At 40.6% G+C, this 18,413-nt stretch overlaps 1 protein-coding gene across 1 annotated transcript in view; it reads right to left on the reverse strand.

The window, feature by feature from the left end:
- NWD2 (NACHT and WD repeat domain containing 2) overlaps window positions 1–18,398 on the reverse strand; it is a gene marked incomplete at its 5' end in the record, with an annotated part of 52,306 nt that extends 33,908 nt beyond the window's left edge. Inside the window, one exon of the mRNA XM_085322683.1 lies at window positions 18,272–18,398. Coding sequence (XP_085178809.1) covers window positions 18,272–18,398 — 127 coding nt within the window. The remainder of the gene's footprint in view (window positions 1–18,271) is intronic.
- Between the last annotated feature and the right edge of the window lie 15 nt (window positions 18,399–18,413).

The raw sequence follows: 18,413 nt of genomic DNA on the forward strand, positions 1-18,413 counted from the left end.
AAAAAAAAAAAAAAAAAAAAAAAAAAAAGACAGTCCTAAGACAGTGGCTTGCTGAATGCACAGCTTTCTTGCAAGTGATACATCTTCCCTGACTACTGTCATAAGCCAGTCCTGACCACATTATCACCAGAAGCAGGTCCTGCCTCCTGGCCCTCTGCCTCAGCTAGTGTTACCTCCGACTTGTCTCAGTGCCAGTGATTACAGAGATGCTCTGAAAATCATTTTTTTTTCCTTGATTAGTTTCGGCTAGAAGACAGGCTCCTCTGACTTGCTGCGCAGCCCCGGGGTCCTGGTGTCAACACAAGGAAGGCAGCGCGATTGCGCATTATCCGGGGCTTTGTGGGGGGAAAGAAAGTGCGTACCCACCTGCTTTGGTGGGTGTGGGGTTTTAGATCAGCTCCGGCTGCACACAGCACTGTGCAGCCTTGCAAACTGCCTGGCTTCAATCAAGGCCTGACGCAAAGTCCACTACAGGCAATGGAAAGCGACAGCCGACAGCAGTAGGCTGTGGATCAGGCTGGGAGACACCAGATACCTCTCTTTGAAAAGGTGTATTAAATTGATCCAAAATGCCATCCGAGCTCTCCTTCTCGCCATATAACTCCAGGATGAAGCTGAGGACAGAACCGAATTAGCCATATATACCCATGGGACCTATCTTCCTGCCCAACAGCTGGCAAACACTGTTTCAACATTACCGCTGCTGTAGCTCAGTCAAATCACTGCCAGCTTTCATGCGAACGCTCCGGAGTACTGCTTCTCAGTGAACTATTTCCATGCCAAAGGCTGACCTTCAAACACAAGCTGTTTTGTTATTAAAGTTCCTTCTTTTATTTTTAATAGGGAAAGTTCTTGTATTAGTAAACAGATGATGTGTATTTACTCACAGTTGCCAAAACATTCATCTCTGGGATTAAAAAAGTCATGGAAAACAGCCCAACTGAAGAAAATTTCAAAAAGTATATGCAAACGAACAGCAAGAGCTAACGCGGAAGCCCTCGGGGGGTTACATGTTTTCAAGCACGAGTTTCGCTGCCCTGGGGACGCAGAGGACGCAGGGTCTCCTCTCCCTGGCCGCCAGACGGGCCGAGGTCGCGGCAGCGCTGGCACTGGCCGTCTCCCGCGCGTGAGCTGCAGACACGCCGCGTGAGCCCCGCAGGGCGTCCAGCCGGGAAGCACGACTCTGGCGAGTAACCTCACCCCAGCACAGCTCCAGCTCAGGCCCTGCGGTGGGGAAGGTCCAAGGTGAGGAGGGTCTTTGCACTGCCACAGGCTGACTGACTGGGGATTTTTGCATTTCCCGGCTTGCAGGAGGCAGCGGGAAAAACGATGCCTGACGTAACAGGGTGAGGCAGCAGCTCAACCTGGGAGAACCAACGCTGAGAACGAAGAGGAAGGAAAAAAATCAATCTCCAAACTGCCCTTGCAGCTGGAATCATAGAAACAAATTTCGCCCAGGGTCACAGAGCTACCTGCAGGTTGTAACTGCAGCCAATCACCCAGGAAAGAGCTGCTCCATTTCAACAATTTCTGTATCACTCTTCTGTGCTTGGTTTTCCACTGTTTTGCACTRGATGAGCACAGAAGCTTGCTGGGGTCCTGCCCTCACCTCTTTCACAGCTGACCCCTTCTTTGCTGGCTTAGTCTCCCATTAAACACACCTAAGCTACGTCCACTATAGCACAACATGGGCAGAAATTGAAGCACAGGAAGTTCCGCCTGAACGCGAGGGGGAATTTCTTCACTGTGARAGTGACRGAGCACTGGAMCAGGCTGCCCAGAGAGGTTGTGGAGTCTCCTTCTCTGGAGATCTTCAAGGCCKGCCTGGATGCAACCCTGTCTAACGTGCTCTAGGTGACCSTGCTGAGCAGGGAGGTTGGACTAGATGATCTCCAGAGGTCCCTTCCAACCTTACCAGTTTTGTGATTCTGTGGAGCCTCCTGTGCAACTGCTGAAGTCTGTGGCCCTGGATGAGCACAGAACATCTTCTAATCCAGTCCTCAATGCATCTGCACCAAGATTCCTATCTGTTTGCTTCCTCTACGTAAGCACTCTGAATGCTTAGCTTTGCTGGATGGGCAGGACAGATTCTTGTCACAGGAAATTTTTGAAGTGGTACAGTATTAAAAAATTGTGAGTATTTAATCATTGCCTGTAAATCGCAGTGAGACCTTCTGTACTTGAATTACCTAAGGATATAATGCAAATAAGGTTAAAAATTACTTAGCAGCAATACCAAGTAAGGAAACGGCTGCCAACCTCTTAATGCTAATATGTTCTTGTCACATAAGACTATTCAGCAACAAAATTATCCCTTTTGAGCTGCTTTTTAAAACTAATACTGCACAATAGCATTGTGTATCACCTCTGTTACCAAGAGCTTTGAATAGCAATAGGAAATTAATGTCCTTAAATATTATGGAAACCTTGTCTTTGCAAATAATACTGTAATAGTAAGTCATTTGCATTTCTATAGTGCCTTTCATCTGAGAATCCTGGAGCACTTCACAAACATCAAGTTTGGATCAGGTAACTAGTAAGAGAGGGAAAAATAACTTGTGCTACCTAGTACCCTTSAGTTCCTAGAAAATTAACTCGAAAGAGGGCTGCTGTGTTGTCACTTTATTCCCTTGGGACTTCTGTAAATAGCGAGCACTGGAAAGCAGCAAAAGGTCCCTAAGACTCTTTCTTGGAYTGACTGGAAAGGGGCCAGATTAGTCTAGGTTATTTCTTCCACATCCTTTTCCCAAACAACACYGCGAACTTTCAGGTCTCTGCTGACCCTTCAAGAAGGCACATGAGAAGCTGGACAGCCTATGGGCCATTCAYTAATTAAACTAAAAAACCCCACCTCAACTGATTTGTGATTCTCCAAATAAATCCCGATTGGCAAAAACACGACGGCACTTCCGTGATGCTGCACACAGCTGCTTGTCCTGCTCCAGCCTGCAGGCTGGCGTTATCTCCTGGGATGTGCACAACCCATGGGCTGCTGCAGTAAGGATGGCCGCAGTCACCGGGCTTTCAGCTCCTACACTAGCACTCTAGCCACTGGGCTTTTATATGGCAACATTGCTGGCATCTTGCTCTCCTCAACCTCATCAGTTCTTACAAGAAACCCATGGAATGAGCATCTGAGCCCAAAGAATGGCTGCCTGGCATGAAAAATCAATAAAAGTAATGTAAAATATCATTAAAATAGCAAGTAACCCGGATGTATGTCTCTCAGTTGTGTGGAAATGATAGGATGTGACTACAAATGTCTAAGCTACTTCGGAACATTTAAACAAAATGTTTTCAAAACAAAAAACATAACTACCCGAGGCAGGAGTCAAAGCATAGCACATAATTATAAGCCTAACACTTCTAGTAGCAGCAATTAGCTTCTCCTTTTTGCCCAAGAGCAAACAATATCTAAAGTAAGGYACAATTTAAAAAAACATAAATATTTATTTCTCTGAAATATTCCCCACTGTCAGTTCTGTAAGACGGCAAATTTAAAACAACATACATAGAACATGTACCTATAAAATTTTTTAATTACARTTTTTAATAGCTAGGTGCATTTCACAGTGACAGCCTTATTTATAAAATACTCTGTATCTTGGCTGTTAATATGATTAACCAGTACTATCTATTGGCTTAAAAATAACACCTAGCTGTCCATTTATATACATAAAAAAATGAGGCATCTAAAAAATACAAAAGGGTCAAGACTGTTGTTAAAATACAGAATTTAGAAGAAATCTCAAAACTGACATGGCAGAAGGGAAAAGAAATTCCTATATCCAAATATCAGCAGACTTTCAACAAATACATTGATTTTCTTGTATACAGAACTGTATTCTCATTTTAAAACAAATGTTGGTTTCTGAAAGTTCTATTACACATATAACATGCTTACAAGGAACAACTTTGGCGTCTGATCCAAAGCTCAGTGAAGTTAATGGAAAGCTGTGTTAACTTTGGTGGGTTTTAAATGAAGTATTTGTGGCACAAACTGAAACCCAGTACCTTCCATAGGGTTTGGATTAAATCCTTCAGTCCATAAAGAATGAACACATGAATACTAAATGCTCATTCAATCTAATGGGTATGGCACTGCTGAGTACTCTGAAGCAGAATTTTATCTCATAAAGTATAGWTACAACTATAATCTGACGTTGCCCCCCAGGGACATAGCCACCCTCATATGTAGGTGTTCTTAAAGGGAAAAAAAGAGCTAAGTTGGCTTGGAGCACTTTCCCAGTCCTGCAAATGGTCCCTAGATTGCAACTTGGCAGCCTAAGCGTCTTTGCATGCCTTGGCTATGGTTTGTGGCCAACAGTCATGCAAATGCGCAGTTGGTGCTTTAGCAACATCATGGGTTGAAGGCAGAAGCCCTACAGGAGGGAGAATTTTGTGTTTTGCAAACTGCACAAGTGGAAGAATTCAATAAAATGTAATACTTTCATTTAATAAAGAAAACCGAGAAAGGCTCTTGGAAACATGACAATTTACAAACAATTACTGTCATACAATTAAATGATGTGACAGGAGAAACTGAAGACACAGCACATTTAGAGACTCCAAAATTAAGTCTCAAAATTACCTCTGCAGAACACCAAAGCTTATTACAACTAAGCACTGCCAAACAGCAAAGCCTGCAAGCACAAGAATTTGCAACTATAATCAAAATTAATGTGAAAGAAAAAGTTCTTGTGAGATACAGAAGAGGAATTATGGGTGAGCTGTGAAAAAAYGCTTAACATAAGACTTAGAAAGAACCAATGCAATAACAAAGATATGTGCAAAAATCCTACTAATTCATTTAGTAGTATCAACTTACATTTCAAAAATGCATGTAATTACCTAAAAACAGGGAAAAAAAGGCTGTACAAAAATGAGAAAACTTTTTAACAATTAAATTGTGTGTACTGCAGTAGTTTTACCATTTTTGCTGATAATATGAGAAAAAAGAAAGGGAACAATCAGGGTATGTTACTAAAGTGCTGAAGGCAATGACTCAGTGACAATCAATAAAACAACAGGATGTCACAGACATTTTGTCTCCTAACTAAGCTGCAGATTCAAGTGTTGGGAGCAAACAAACAGTATGCTATAGGCTTTGAGAAGACATAAAACAGAGGAGAGCCATAAAAAATAAGTGAAAAGCAAGTAAGGCTCATAAAACCACACATGTATTTCACTGCGCATCATAGTTAATGATGAAAGAAAAGTAATTATTAAATCTGTCAACATAWGGGTTGCTGAAATAAGGAAGTCATATGAAAAACGTACTGCAGATGAACCGTAGCTCAGTACAGGTCCATTAAATACACCTAATTCCGAAGAAATTCCAATAAATAATCCCGTGTGGCTTTAAATCTGGCAGCACCGCAGGAGTTTTGCAAACATGATCTGCTCTAATGCAAAGTTGCCCTTCTGTTCTCTGAACTTTCTACTTAAGTTCTTTAGTCACCAAAGTCTTATTTTCCCCTGATTTTGGAGGAAACTGGCCATGTTTTGGGACAGTACAAAATTGCTGAAGTCAGTGGGAGCTGCTGGAGAAGTCTAACCAATGAACAGAATTAGCGTAGCCTAGTGCATGGGCATCAGGGGAGAGACCTGAAGCCTTCTCGCAGGAGATGAAACGGCCCTAGGCCGGACACTCGCGGGTGAGCGGAGACATACCACGAAGAAGTGAGAGGCTCTTATCCATGAGTACGTTCATTTTCAGAGATGAAAGGATGAAATGACACTGCCTGCAATGGAGAGCAGCTACAACAGGGCATTAAGCCCAGGACAACAGGACTGTGCGAGGGAGGGATGCCAGAAATTCAACCATGCCTTCTCTAAGTAAGAGACTCCCAATTGATTATTTATACAATTATTGCATACAYCTACAGTCAAGCTGGCTATAACCACCCACTCTCAGGTACTGCAGTACAACAGGTTTTAAAACACAACAGAGAGTTCTGGATGGAGTCGGAACTAAAAGCTTTAAGCCAGACTAAATAACAGATAAAACTGGCTTGCTTTGATGGATCATGTCTTGTCTGCGAGGAAAACAGTGATTGACATGTAAGAGAGTGATTTATCGTACCTCCCTGCTGCCTAACCCTTTCTAATTCTATTCATTCATGTAACATTTTTTTTCTGTAAGATAGTATGATCTAGCTGAAAAGGCTATTTTTAAAAATAAAATTTCTAATGTTTCTGCTTTTTGAGTCCAATATACTTGATGAATTGATTTTTCTAGATTTTGTTTTATTTTCTCCTGACTTCTAATTAATTTCTTCTGCTTGCTAATCACACTTGGTATGTGATATACTATATATAGTCAACTAAGGGAATAGTAAGTTTACAGTTTATCCCTCTTGGGGATTTAGAAATTGAAAAAGGCAATGTATGTACTAACCACTTGCTCCTTCTGGAAAGCAGGGGAATTTGAAACAGTGAAGTATTTTTCACAAATAAATACCTTTCACAGGTGCTATGCAGAAAATAACATTTGAAGATTTTTCCAGAACTGGCATACCATGTTGATTAATCAGTGACTGAATTGCAGGATGTCTTCCAAACTACTACTTTCAAAGGACTTTAGCTATTCTCCCCAACTCTTTCCTTTTATTTCCACAAAAATAATACAAATATTAACTATTATTCTTACAGAGTGGATTTAGAAGTACCCAAAGTGTGAATTTTTCACTACACTCTTGTTTACAGTAGGTAAATGGGACATTAAAAAGGCACACTGACAGTCACGTCTAACCAGCATGCTGGCTTCGTGCCCGTAGTATAACATCCTCACAGTAATGTAATACGAATGTCGTACAGTACGTTCTGTATATCATAGAAGGCAAATTCAAGTTCTCTGTTAAGCCCCTTTGTGTCAAAATTGTGTGTACATAAATTTTATATTCTGCATGCAGAAAGCAWTTCCATAAACTAATGATCCCAGTAGAAGCAAGTAGAAAGACAAAATAAGAGCATGCTAATCCAAAGCTCCTTTAAAGCAGACAGGAAAACCATTATAAATACAATGATTTTTGAATGAAGCCCAGTAGTTAGTCTTCAGAAGTGCACCAGTGTATTCAAACTGAATTTCTCTGGCCAGGAAATTTTGATGGGTGTTATCCAATGAGCTACAATGAACTTTAGAAGAGGGTAAAGATCTTTTATGATGCTATACTCTCTACAGCAGTGTAGAAGATGGTTGAAAGGATGGGCTTAATTTCCATTTCTAGCACTGCCAGACACCATCAGTCCTTCTCAAAGCCTGTGAGTGCCTCTTTCCCTTGACCACRGAATAGATAAAAACATGCACAAGTCATCTCGTACCTTCCATACCTACACAGAGTTAAACAGAATTGAGCCCACAACTGGGGATCGTTTGCTTTATTGAAAATGATTTTGAATTTACATAATGACTATGAGGAGCTGGCTGCACTGGTATTCACACTAGATAATACATCAGCCATGGGGAAAGGACTTCAATAGTATTATATAGTATTATACATGGTTGATTATAGAAAGTATAAAAAATAAAATTCATAATTAAAATGAGTGGGCTGTAAGGAGATTGTTATGGATACTGAGGCATTTTTAGCTGTTTTCTAAAGGAAGGTGATCTGTGTTCATGAGTCTACATGTGTTTTCTCTTATCTTGAGAAACATTGTAACTCATTGACTGATGTTAAACAGATCAGGCAGAATGATATTGATGTCAAATACAACAAAAATTCTATGCAAGAATAGATCACCAGTTAAATGAAAGAAATATCGTAAATGAGTGTCCCCCTTCCCTTTCTAATCGAACATATCAAAGGAAAAGCTGTAACATGAGCCTATGTTACCAGATGCTAAAGAAACCAGAGATTTCATAAACGCCCCAGTTGCAGGAAAGCTCTGCCTGAAACAAGCAGTCCACTGCAGGACATAACATCTCTAGTAAAATAATCTGTATGGGAGTTTATTGCTTTATATTATCCATGTTATGTTTGGCTGCACAGATTGACTTCCTGACATGGTAAAATGATGAAGAGCCAGAAACTGTTTGAGAAATTTATGAACAATGACATTAACAAGTGAAAGTTACTGAAACTCATTCTCAGCAAGGAAATTTCCACTCATGTTTTCTGTTTGTTTTTTATTGACCAGTGAGTTTATTTTGCATCTGTATGGGTTGCTGCGAGCTGTCGTAGTGCCAAGGAAGACAGATGAGGGCAGTACGTTGCACTACCTATTTTCCTGTGTATTTTTTAATTTATTTTTTTATTAACTGAGAGTCTAAATAAGATTAAGAGTTAGAGAAACTTCTATCAGGATTGGCACAAGAGTATCTGATCCTGCTTCAGGCAGGAAGACAGATTAAAAGGCCTCTGGAGGTCCCTTCTAGCCTACTTCTTGCAAAACAGTAATAGCCCAGTGAAATACTCCTCAGACCTCTGCTTTAGCCTGATATGCCTGGTTTAAATTGCATGTTATTTGATTCAATTTGAACTCATTTTGCTCACTACAGATTGCTTAATCCTCCATATTCTCATGGTACCGAATGACATGTATTTCAAAGTAAATCATCATACAAACTTTGCTATGGTCTTGATAGGCCAAATTAGGGATAACAAACAGGAATGCTTCAGTAACTTGCTTCAACAGTATCGCATAAATCTTCATCACATTTAAATATAATCCAATATATATGTAAGTAAATCAAGACCATTATCAAACAGTATTATTATTTTGTCATTGCCCTATTATTTAGCGGTGACTACTGGAAAGAAATCTATCTGAGAGCTAAAGAGGAATCAACACTTACTGCTCACTGGTTTTGATATCTCAGATACGGTATGTACTTACTACAGAGTGGAAAATGAAGAAGAGAAATAGATATTTTCTTGAAAACAAATAACTCAGTTTTGCTCTGTTACGTTGGGTTTTTGACAGTGAGGCTTAGAGCTGCTGCTTGTCAGGGTCCTCTAGCTACGCGATGCTGGCACAGGCGGGTGCGGAGCACTCTTAGTTATAACCCCCCTTCCCAGATTACTGTCTTTGACGGTCTTTTCCTTGTTTACTTCTTAGAGTGGCTCCATTTTAACAATCCCCAGGTAATAAGAACATTCAGGCAACGAGTCCTTCACCGTAACCTCCCTTTCCATATACAGATGGACTAAAATGGATCGTCGCACTGACTGTTCTCGGATATGCTTATTCTGCTAGGCGGACTGGCTTTTGGGCACCCCTCCTCCACAGGTATTTCCACTTTTGCTTTTTGAGATCTCTTCTTTGCTGAATCTGCTTGGTCTTGTTCATACAAAATACCCACTGAAGTTAGCAGGATCTAAATTTGAGTAATTGAACACAATTAGACACTTCACTGAGCAACAGTCTGTTTCAAAATTTCAAAGGTTGTTACAAATACCAAGATCACTGACCCAGGAGCAAAGCAATTCATGGAAGAAAAGTACCTCACAGATTACTAAACACAGAGATAACCTTTGGCCAGGGAAGACCCTAGCCCACAAGCTGCTGGAAGCTGGGAGATAGGCTGCTTGTCCTGATCTCATATTCTCTCCTTACGCATCTGCAACTGCCGGTGTCAGAGAAAGAATATTGGGCTGAGCGCTCCTTCGGCTGGACTCGCTATGTCCATCTCGGCGCGCTTGCTTCTTGTTTACCTTCGCTGTAATAACTAGTGTGCACAACTCCACAAGTGTGGACAACCTCTCTCACCTAAAAGTATTAAGCCCATGCGGTTATTTGATGGTTCTCAATCATTTAATAGTACTCTTCAGTCTAATCAAAGCTAGTGAGTGAGACCACTTGTGAATGAATGTTAAATGTAAGCTCAGGCAGTGCCAGGGCTTCAGTTACAGATGCTCTAAATGCCAACCGTTTCCTCCTACCTCGCATGGCCAACCATCGATCTTGTAYCACAATATAAATAAATAGATAGTACACACTTAGAACATTGTACTCAAAAGGGTTTGTAGGGTATATTTACAGTTCTTACTAGCCATCCATTTTGGCAAAAATGTCTAAATTTGCACTTTTGTATGCTTCTGAATATCTATTTCTGTACTTACACAAAATAAGTGCTGTAGCTTCTAAGTGCAAGTGCTTTTTAATAACATGAACACATCAAAGGGTCCAGCCTTCAGAGTTGTTCGGCTAATACAAAACACTACAGGTTGGAGAGTTATCTGGAACTAAGGCTGTCCAAATAGGGCTCTTGGCCATTTATTCTCATTTGATTACATCTTGTAAAATGCAACCAGTTAGAGACTCCAAGTAATAATTTTACAAATGGTATTTCTAAGWATCATTCACACATTCTAGTAACTCCATGTCTTAGCAAGGATACCTGACTCAGCAAGGATAACAAGAGTTGAAAGGCAAAGGCAGAGATCTGTAAAGCGGAGACTGTGAAAGTCGGCAATCGCTAGTATGGTAAACTGGACTCTATTCACATTTTAGAGCGTTTCATCATAGCACAGACACATGTTAYAGTGGTGTACAACCACAGACAGTGGTTGTAGGACCACAAAGGCTTGCATAAATATGAAGTTTGTAGAATAATATTTTCCAGCCTATGACAATTTGAAATCTGATCCATTTACCTATTTGACTGTCTCAATGACTGATACTTAGCAACAGCATGGCTCTGGATTAAGTCCGATGTGGAAGTCCTGCCATTGCCTCGTCATTCCAGCTTCTGGCGCTGGGTACATTTTGAACAGCCTGATAAACCTGGCCTGTAGAGATGACTTCATTCTCCAGATGCAGCTTCTATATAAGACTGACTATAGGTGGTCAGACCTAAGGTCTATCAGGCATAGTATCTTGTCTCCAGGAATGGGCATCAACAGATGCTCATAGAGGGGCTTGCGAACAGGCTAGATACAGAGGCAGACAAATAATAACGGGTGACCGGGTGGCCTACGAGAGTTGCACATGGCATGTCTCCCGCTGGCATGCTGCACGTGGTGCTCTGCATGGGCTCACGGCTGCCTCAACTCTACCTTGCTTTAGCTACCCGGGATTTAGGCCTGCTCCCCTTCTGACTCAACATTTTGGTGGTAAAGACATCTCTCTGATATAATACCTAAACTAATGAAAGTAGAATCAGGCCAATGGAGTTATTCTGGAGTTGCACTGGTATAACTATGATTTAATTGGGTCCTTTAATTCTATCTATTATTATCCTTCTTTAATTAAAATYGCAGCAAGGGGATAAAGTAGTTGCCTTGAACAGCATTGCCTATATTAAAAAATTGTCAGATTTCTCTGTATTCCTTACACATGACTACCTATGACTACATTATATTTATCTATGATATCTACCACCTTCAATTTATCAAAACCCTAAATTACTGGTGGCTAAATATTGCTAATGTATTAAGGCAACCTGAAAGCGTACCACCTCAAAATACTATTTCAGCGGCTGACAATTCAAAGAAATTTAGTTTTTCGTATAAAAAAATGCCATTTTGGTATTACTCACATATCTATAAACAGATGAGCGGTAGCCCCTTGATCTAAAGTTCTCTTTCTCTAATAAATAAACATTAAAAAGCTCTAAACAATACTTAAAATCTAATATAGGATTTTGTCTTGTATGTTTACACACCTGTGAACGCACGCACACCTCCACATAGTAGTATTTCAGTGCATAAGCTCTAGACAGGACACCAAGTTATGCACGCTTTGCTATTCACTGATCCGATGTGACTRCTACTACAAATGAAATTGGTTTAAGCGAGGCAAGCAGCGGGCTCTGCTACTCTACCCCAGAATACCTGCGGTCCCCTTGAAACACAGCCTYAGAAATCTGTGCTAGTTTGCTGCACGGCGACTGCTGCTCAGCTGAGAGCTCGTCTCGCCGTCCCTGACCGCGCGGGGAAAGCCGGCCCTCCCTGCCGACCGGGGAAAGGCACCGTAACGCTCCGCGTTTCACGCTAGGTCTCCCACCTYGCTGCAGGAATGAGTCACGATACGAACTCGATTCAGTGCTGCTCTTGTCCATCACCCAGCATATTACTTCAGGTGTTAACATGACATGGAATTTGCATGTTTTTCRTATTCCCTCACTGTACCTAGAAATTGTGCCAAGCAAATAGGAGCCTCAAACTCCTCTTCATGTGTCATTAAAAGTGATCATGTGGCAGAAGAACAGGGCAGACCCCCGTGCTCTAGGTGCATCCAGACTGCTCTGTATTTCTCATATAATAAAGAGATSTGTGCACAAATATGTTACATACAGAGAGACCAAAATATACGGAATCAATCTAGTAGGAAATACATCTGAAGAGATAAAGCAACATCGGCAAAGTTACAATGGCAACCAAGAAAAGGAATTACAGTTTCTGCTCATTTCTTCAGTGYTATCAAAATGGGTATGAACTGCTGCAGATTCATACAATCCTGAACAATTACAAGTTTCTACTGGAAAAAAATCTCAACTCCTCTGTAAGGGCTTACCTTTAAAATAGTGCTAAACAAAGCTTAGAACTTGAACTTCTCTATATTCAACAAAAGTTTGAATTACTACTACAGTTTTGTGCGCCCCGGCTGTTTTTCAGCAATGCTAGAAGTACAACTCTGAATGATGCCCTCTGAACATGAACACGCATCTCTCACAAGAAGCCCTAATAGCAGGTTAGAAAATTGTCTACAGAAGTGTGGCTTGAGTTTTATACGTATGTAAATAATATATAAAATGCAAGTGTGTTTGTGTGTGTGTGTATATATAAACATACATGTATGTATATACACACATATACACATAGATACATTAAAAAAGACATGTATATACATATATACACACACATATAAATATGTATATACACACACAAACACATATATATATTATATATAAAAATAAAAAATATGTTTGTCTTGAGGATTATATTTGAGTACAGCTTTTTAAGCAGATAGGGCAAATACCTGATCCAGACTTTTAGAGTTGATAATTCTGGATGCTGCTTAACAGGAAAGTGACCTGCTTAATAGGAAAGTGACTGGCTTTCAGGTAATTTTGCTTTTTTCTAAAAAAGGAGAAGAGAGAACAAAACCGACAAATTAAATAGCTTGCTGTTTTATTGGAAAAAAAAAACACTCTTGGTCATACTGCTTGTTCTCCAAGCCCACATCCTGCTTTGTGAATGAAAAATCTGCTGAGCCATTTTTTGTATGAATTAAACAAAAGCTTCTTCGTGATTCCACTCACACAGTCGGTGCCTGTAGTGCAAATCCGGCGCCCAGGCCCCAAGCCGCACAAGCTGGGGACCCAGCAAGAGCGCAGCAGGTCATGAAGCGGCTCTTTTCATGCAGCAGAGTCACTGCTGCTCTGTAGAACAAACTTCAATCCAACCCAGCCTCCTTCCTGGCCTGAAATGACCAGTTCTTCTACAGGGAACAAATGCTTGAGGATTCGTTCAGCAAAAAACTCTCTGTACTGGTTGTGGTTTACATCTACCCGCCTTGCACTGCAGGAAGGGTAAAGCCCACAGGAGACTTCGTGCTGCAGTTGCGAGGAGGTCTGCACGGCATTCACATCCTGCTTCCTACTCACCCACACAACAAGAGCTGCACTGGTGCTGTGGCCCAAGAGGAAAGAGAGCAAATCTCACACCAARGCACTGAAAATGGCTAGTTTCTTTCCAAAGCCTAATAAACTGCAAGTACTTTTGACATCTGGCCTTCCTGAAATASCGATAATTCAAATTAAGGACAACCAAAAAAACAACAACAAAAACAAACCCTTGAACCACGTAGCTCTCTCAAACTCAGCTGAGATACTCAACTTTGTCTCTGAAACTACTGAGTTCTTCTTTTCAAGCATAGTTTATTTGTAGTTTTTAAACAGTGCAGTGATGAGTGACATGTAAAACTATAAATAGGTACAAAGTTAGGTAACCACAACTAACACTTAGCATAAAAAAAAGTCCTGGAGTTATTTGTCTCCACATCTCCGCAACACCTCCCTTGCAATTTCATGCACTTGAACATCTGTGTTTTCCTTTAGCTAAGGAAAAATTCCAYCCAGATTACATAAAATTGTCTTTATAAAAAGACCTTCAAGCAATGTATCTACGTAGAGACACCATATGGTATTATGGGACAGGACAAAATGGACCATAGTTAACTAAGCATTATTCTGGCTTTTCAGTATTCATTTTTCCCAATTAGCATTGCCTCAATGCTATTTTCCTTAAGAGAAACAACATTTCAAGTAAAATACAGTACAYCCCAAAATGCTACAGAATGTAAAGCYATACCTTTCTCTCATCACAAATGGCAATTAYGCTGTAATTAAAGCAAGTATAATTCTTCATCTGAGTTACCCACCCTTATGTTCAGTAGCAATAAACTAGAAATGCATATACAAATGCATATCTCATTTTATTTTTTCCTTTCACATGTACATGAACAGGCATAAAAGTAAATACATGTAATTCCTGCAAAGCAGCCTAGAAAGATAACTCCAAACACTTAGAGCCACTTCTGCTTTCATAGGAATAATTCCTATCTAGTGAACAAAACTAAATGCAGGTGTGAATTTTGCTCTATGTATCATCAACAAAATGTAAACTGGGCACCAAACATTTGTCCTGAATTAGAATTGAATGTTTTACAAATCAATACAATGTTCTAGATTACGCATGACAATGAAAAATAAGAAATTGAAAAACTGTATAATAATTAAAGAAAGCCCAAACCCATTCAATAGTGTAGCACACGGAAATCTCACTTGGGCAGTCTAAAGTGACATCGATAAAGTTTCAGCTGTACAGTTTAGATTTATACTGTGTACCAYGGAGGCATTGAAATGGTGGTATTATCAGTAGCATTTTCTATTAGAAGAAGATCTTTATATTGTATTCCTACATGTATATATAGGTTTTCTTAATTAAGATTATTAATTACAACAAAAATAGTATTGTATAGACTTTTTTAAAAAATTGGATTTCAGTATCYTTGCTAGCGATTATAACAATTCCATGAAAAGTATGCGATTTCCTGTTATTGTCCCATTTTAGTAGAAAATTTATTTTCTAGACAAAATAACCAAATTCAGTAGATATCTATCTAGCAAAGCTTGTCAGCAAGCAATTRGGTAAACATTTGGGTGGAGTACTTTTTTGGATCATGGGCTACTTTTGAGAATCCAAACGAGCTATGGCAATCTCTCGTTATCCTTTCAATTTTACAAATAGCTTTAGTATTTGAAACTTTTAGTCACTATCAGAGTAACAAAACTCATGAAGAGGATAGCTTTTCTGCTTTAAAAAGGGCTTTTAAAGCAGTTGTTCGGGATTTCATCATAATTGTTCCTGTTTATACAACAAATGTTTTGAATGGCCAAAAATCGGCTTTGCAAGTATTTACTATCAAGATCCAGTAAAAAGAAATTCTGTGTTGGAACTTAGGAAGCTTTCAGAGATGATGCACTGAGAAGAAAGAGCAGTATTTAGCTCATATGATGGATGGAAAAATGAGCATCTTTATCCTGTGAAGAAGCTCGGRGAAGCGCTAGGTGTAACTGAAGCCCTACTTACGCTTTAGGTAACACTGGCTCAAGCCACCCATGTCCGAACCCACTCGGCTGCTATATAAAGGTGTTATCATCCCGTCTTCAGAGGAGCCGCCTGTGTGCGGGGCTTCCTTTTGCCAATATTCCTCTGCAATGCCTTCATTTGGCTCTGCTGAATGAATTACAGCCTTGCCAGAGACAACAGGCAGCRGTAAAAACGATCAATGTCTTAAGTAATGGCAACAATAATACCACCGTCACTAGAACTAGCAAAGGGTAACTTCCCTGCTTTYGGAGCCAAGAGAATTTTAAATTGTCACAATTTTGAACGTATGTTTCAATTCACAGGATTTCATTTTCAAAAGGCAAATTCCCAACTCTTACTAAGGCATCAGTTACTACTAGGACTTGTAATACTATCTTACACCACCACATAATTTCTTGAAATAGCAAACTTTGCTACTCAAATAATTTTCTTCTTAAAGCAGTACCAAGAATCATCTGAATGTTCTTAATCTATAAAACACTGATATCATAGATCAGGATAATGACAGTTTATACCTGTTATATTTAATATGAAGAGTATGTTAATGGAAGAATCTAAATAGGTGCTATTGATTAACATATATTAGTAGAAGTTTAGAAAAAATGACATTATTTATGCTATTATAGTCCACAGATTTCTGCCTGAAGCAGTAAAGGCACTTATTAAAATCAGCAGAGTATAACTTATTTTCCTTATCACTTTAAAGCAACAAAAATATCTTKAGAAAACTGATAATTTATCTAAAGCAAAATTTTCCATCTCTCTTAGCTAAAATGCATTATTTAAAAGATGCCTCATTGTTTATATCTACTGAAACTGGAAAGCAGTTATATTCAAATGAAAAAGCAACTTTAATGTTTCCAAAGCTCCAGTCATCTCCAGGTATACGAAGATGTTTCACCTTGTGTACTTTACATTGCAGACATAATTAAAAACCCTGAACTTCTTTGACAGCATAGTCCTGAAGTGTATGGAGAACAGCCCATTGGTATTCAGTTCTACTAAAGGAAGTCAGAGGACCTGCAGCCCCTTTCAGTATTGCTCAGCACCAAAAACAGGTATCAGTTGTATTAATATGCTGAAGCTTAACAAGAAAGGCCTAGATCATGCAAATACAAACTGTGGTTGAGGGCTTAAATATGCTAAAGAGTTTATTAAGTAGGAAGAATGGATATATTTTTTTCAGAATGCTTGCCCTTTTAGCTCTTCTAGATGTTTTGCACACACTGTTTTTTTTTTCTAAGTAGCTTTCTAGATGGTATTTAAATCCCAGTGTAGGYTACTTTTTCTGTTTATCAATAGATATTTTTATACATGTATGTATGTATTTAATATCAAATGCAGTTAATAATATGCCAATGATATCATTGATAAATACAGTTACAGATGTTTATCATGAATTTAGAWTCTCTAAATGTTCAGTAGCCATTAGTGATTTTAGATAGCTCCTTCTGATAATCCAAATGGTAGTCAATTAGAAGTTTTGTTTCAACACTAAAAATAGAAGTAAAGTTGCAAATAAAATCTTGGAAATGAGAAATAAGWGTTAATCCCTGTGGTCTTCTGTAGTGTGTCTTCACTGCATTGTGTTTCTAAGGCTGAAATTTTGAAATAACAATCTAAGGTGAAAGCCTGCRAATACATATATATATAGCTTTAAAACCCAACTTTTAGAATGAGCTCAGTGTTACTTATTTTAGTAAATATTTATTAACATACCRAATTAACCTGATGATAAATGGCATTCTTATGGAGGCATCAGTAGCGCCACAGGTATAGTGATACCGATAGAAATCTATTTCTAAATAAGAGCTTTATCTTCTAAAAATTCACATCAATTTGCTTTCAGGGCAAAGTAAACACCCTTCGGATTATCACTATTYGTGCATTTGTTTAGCTGGCAGCAATAAACCACGAACATTTTAAATGCCTGCTTCTAWGGGCTTTTTAAAAAAGCGAAGCGGCAGACCTGGAAGGCGCCCGGTGCCGGGGGCAGCTCGGCAGACCGGGCCGTGTGGGAGCTCCTCAGGCCACTGCCTAAAGTCTGTGCGAGCGCGACTGCCCGTGGTCAGGTAAGTATTTGTTTAAGGCTATTTCGTCATTTTAAGCACGATTTTCAGGTCTGCGATGTTCGCGCAGAAAGGCGACCGCGCTGCTGGGGCGGGAGCGCGGGGAAGGGGAGGTGGTGGGTGGCGGTGCGGGCGAGAACTGCGAATACCGCGGGCTCGTTCCCGCAGACCAGCAGGGACAGAGGTGCGAACGCCTAATTTATCATTTCCTTGCTTCAAGGGGGAATACACTTAAACGAGTTAAGTAAATCTTACGGGTGGGAGTGCCACCTCCTGAATGCATGCCCAATTCCGCCGATCGAAAGGCAAATTTTAAAATAGTTTCTAAGTAGCGGGTTGCTTAATGATCTCAAGCACAGAGTATCCGGTCCCGACTTCACCGACCCAGAACCGCTGGCTTCCCCGGGCGCCTCCTTCCCCTTSCCCGTACGGCAGCACCGCGGGCCGGGGGGTGTGTGTGTGAAGGGGGGTCCCCACATTTGTTTTGCCCTGCAATATCTCGAAAAAGCGCTCCCGGCAAGCACGCCCCGGGCAAACCAGCGACGGGCCGAGGCCGCGGAAACGCCGCGGCGCCAGCGGACGGCCCCGCGGGACGCCGCGCCGGGGGTCGGGGGCTCGCGGGGGAGGGCGGCCGGTTACCTTCGGGGTTGGCGCTGATGAAGACGCGGACGCTCCTGCCGCTCGGCACCAGGTGAGACGGCAGCGCCGAGAGGTTGCCGGCGAAAGCGGCCCGGCGCAGCGCCGCGTCCCGCGGGCAGGGCGCCCGCCCGCCCGGCCCGCC

The sequence above is a fragment of the Rhea americana genome, unplaced genomic scaffold, assembly GCF_003343005.1.
Source record: "Rhea americana isolate MKP2758 unplaced genomic scaffold, rheAme1 scaffold_8, whole genome shotgun sequence".
Lineage (NCBI taxonomy): Eukaryota > Metazoa > Chordata > Aves > Rheiformes > Rheidae > Rhea > Rhea americana.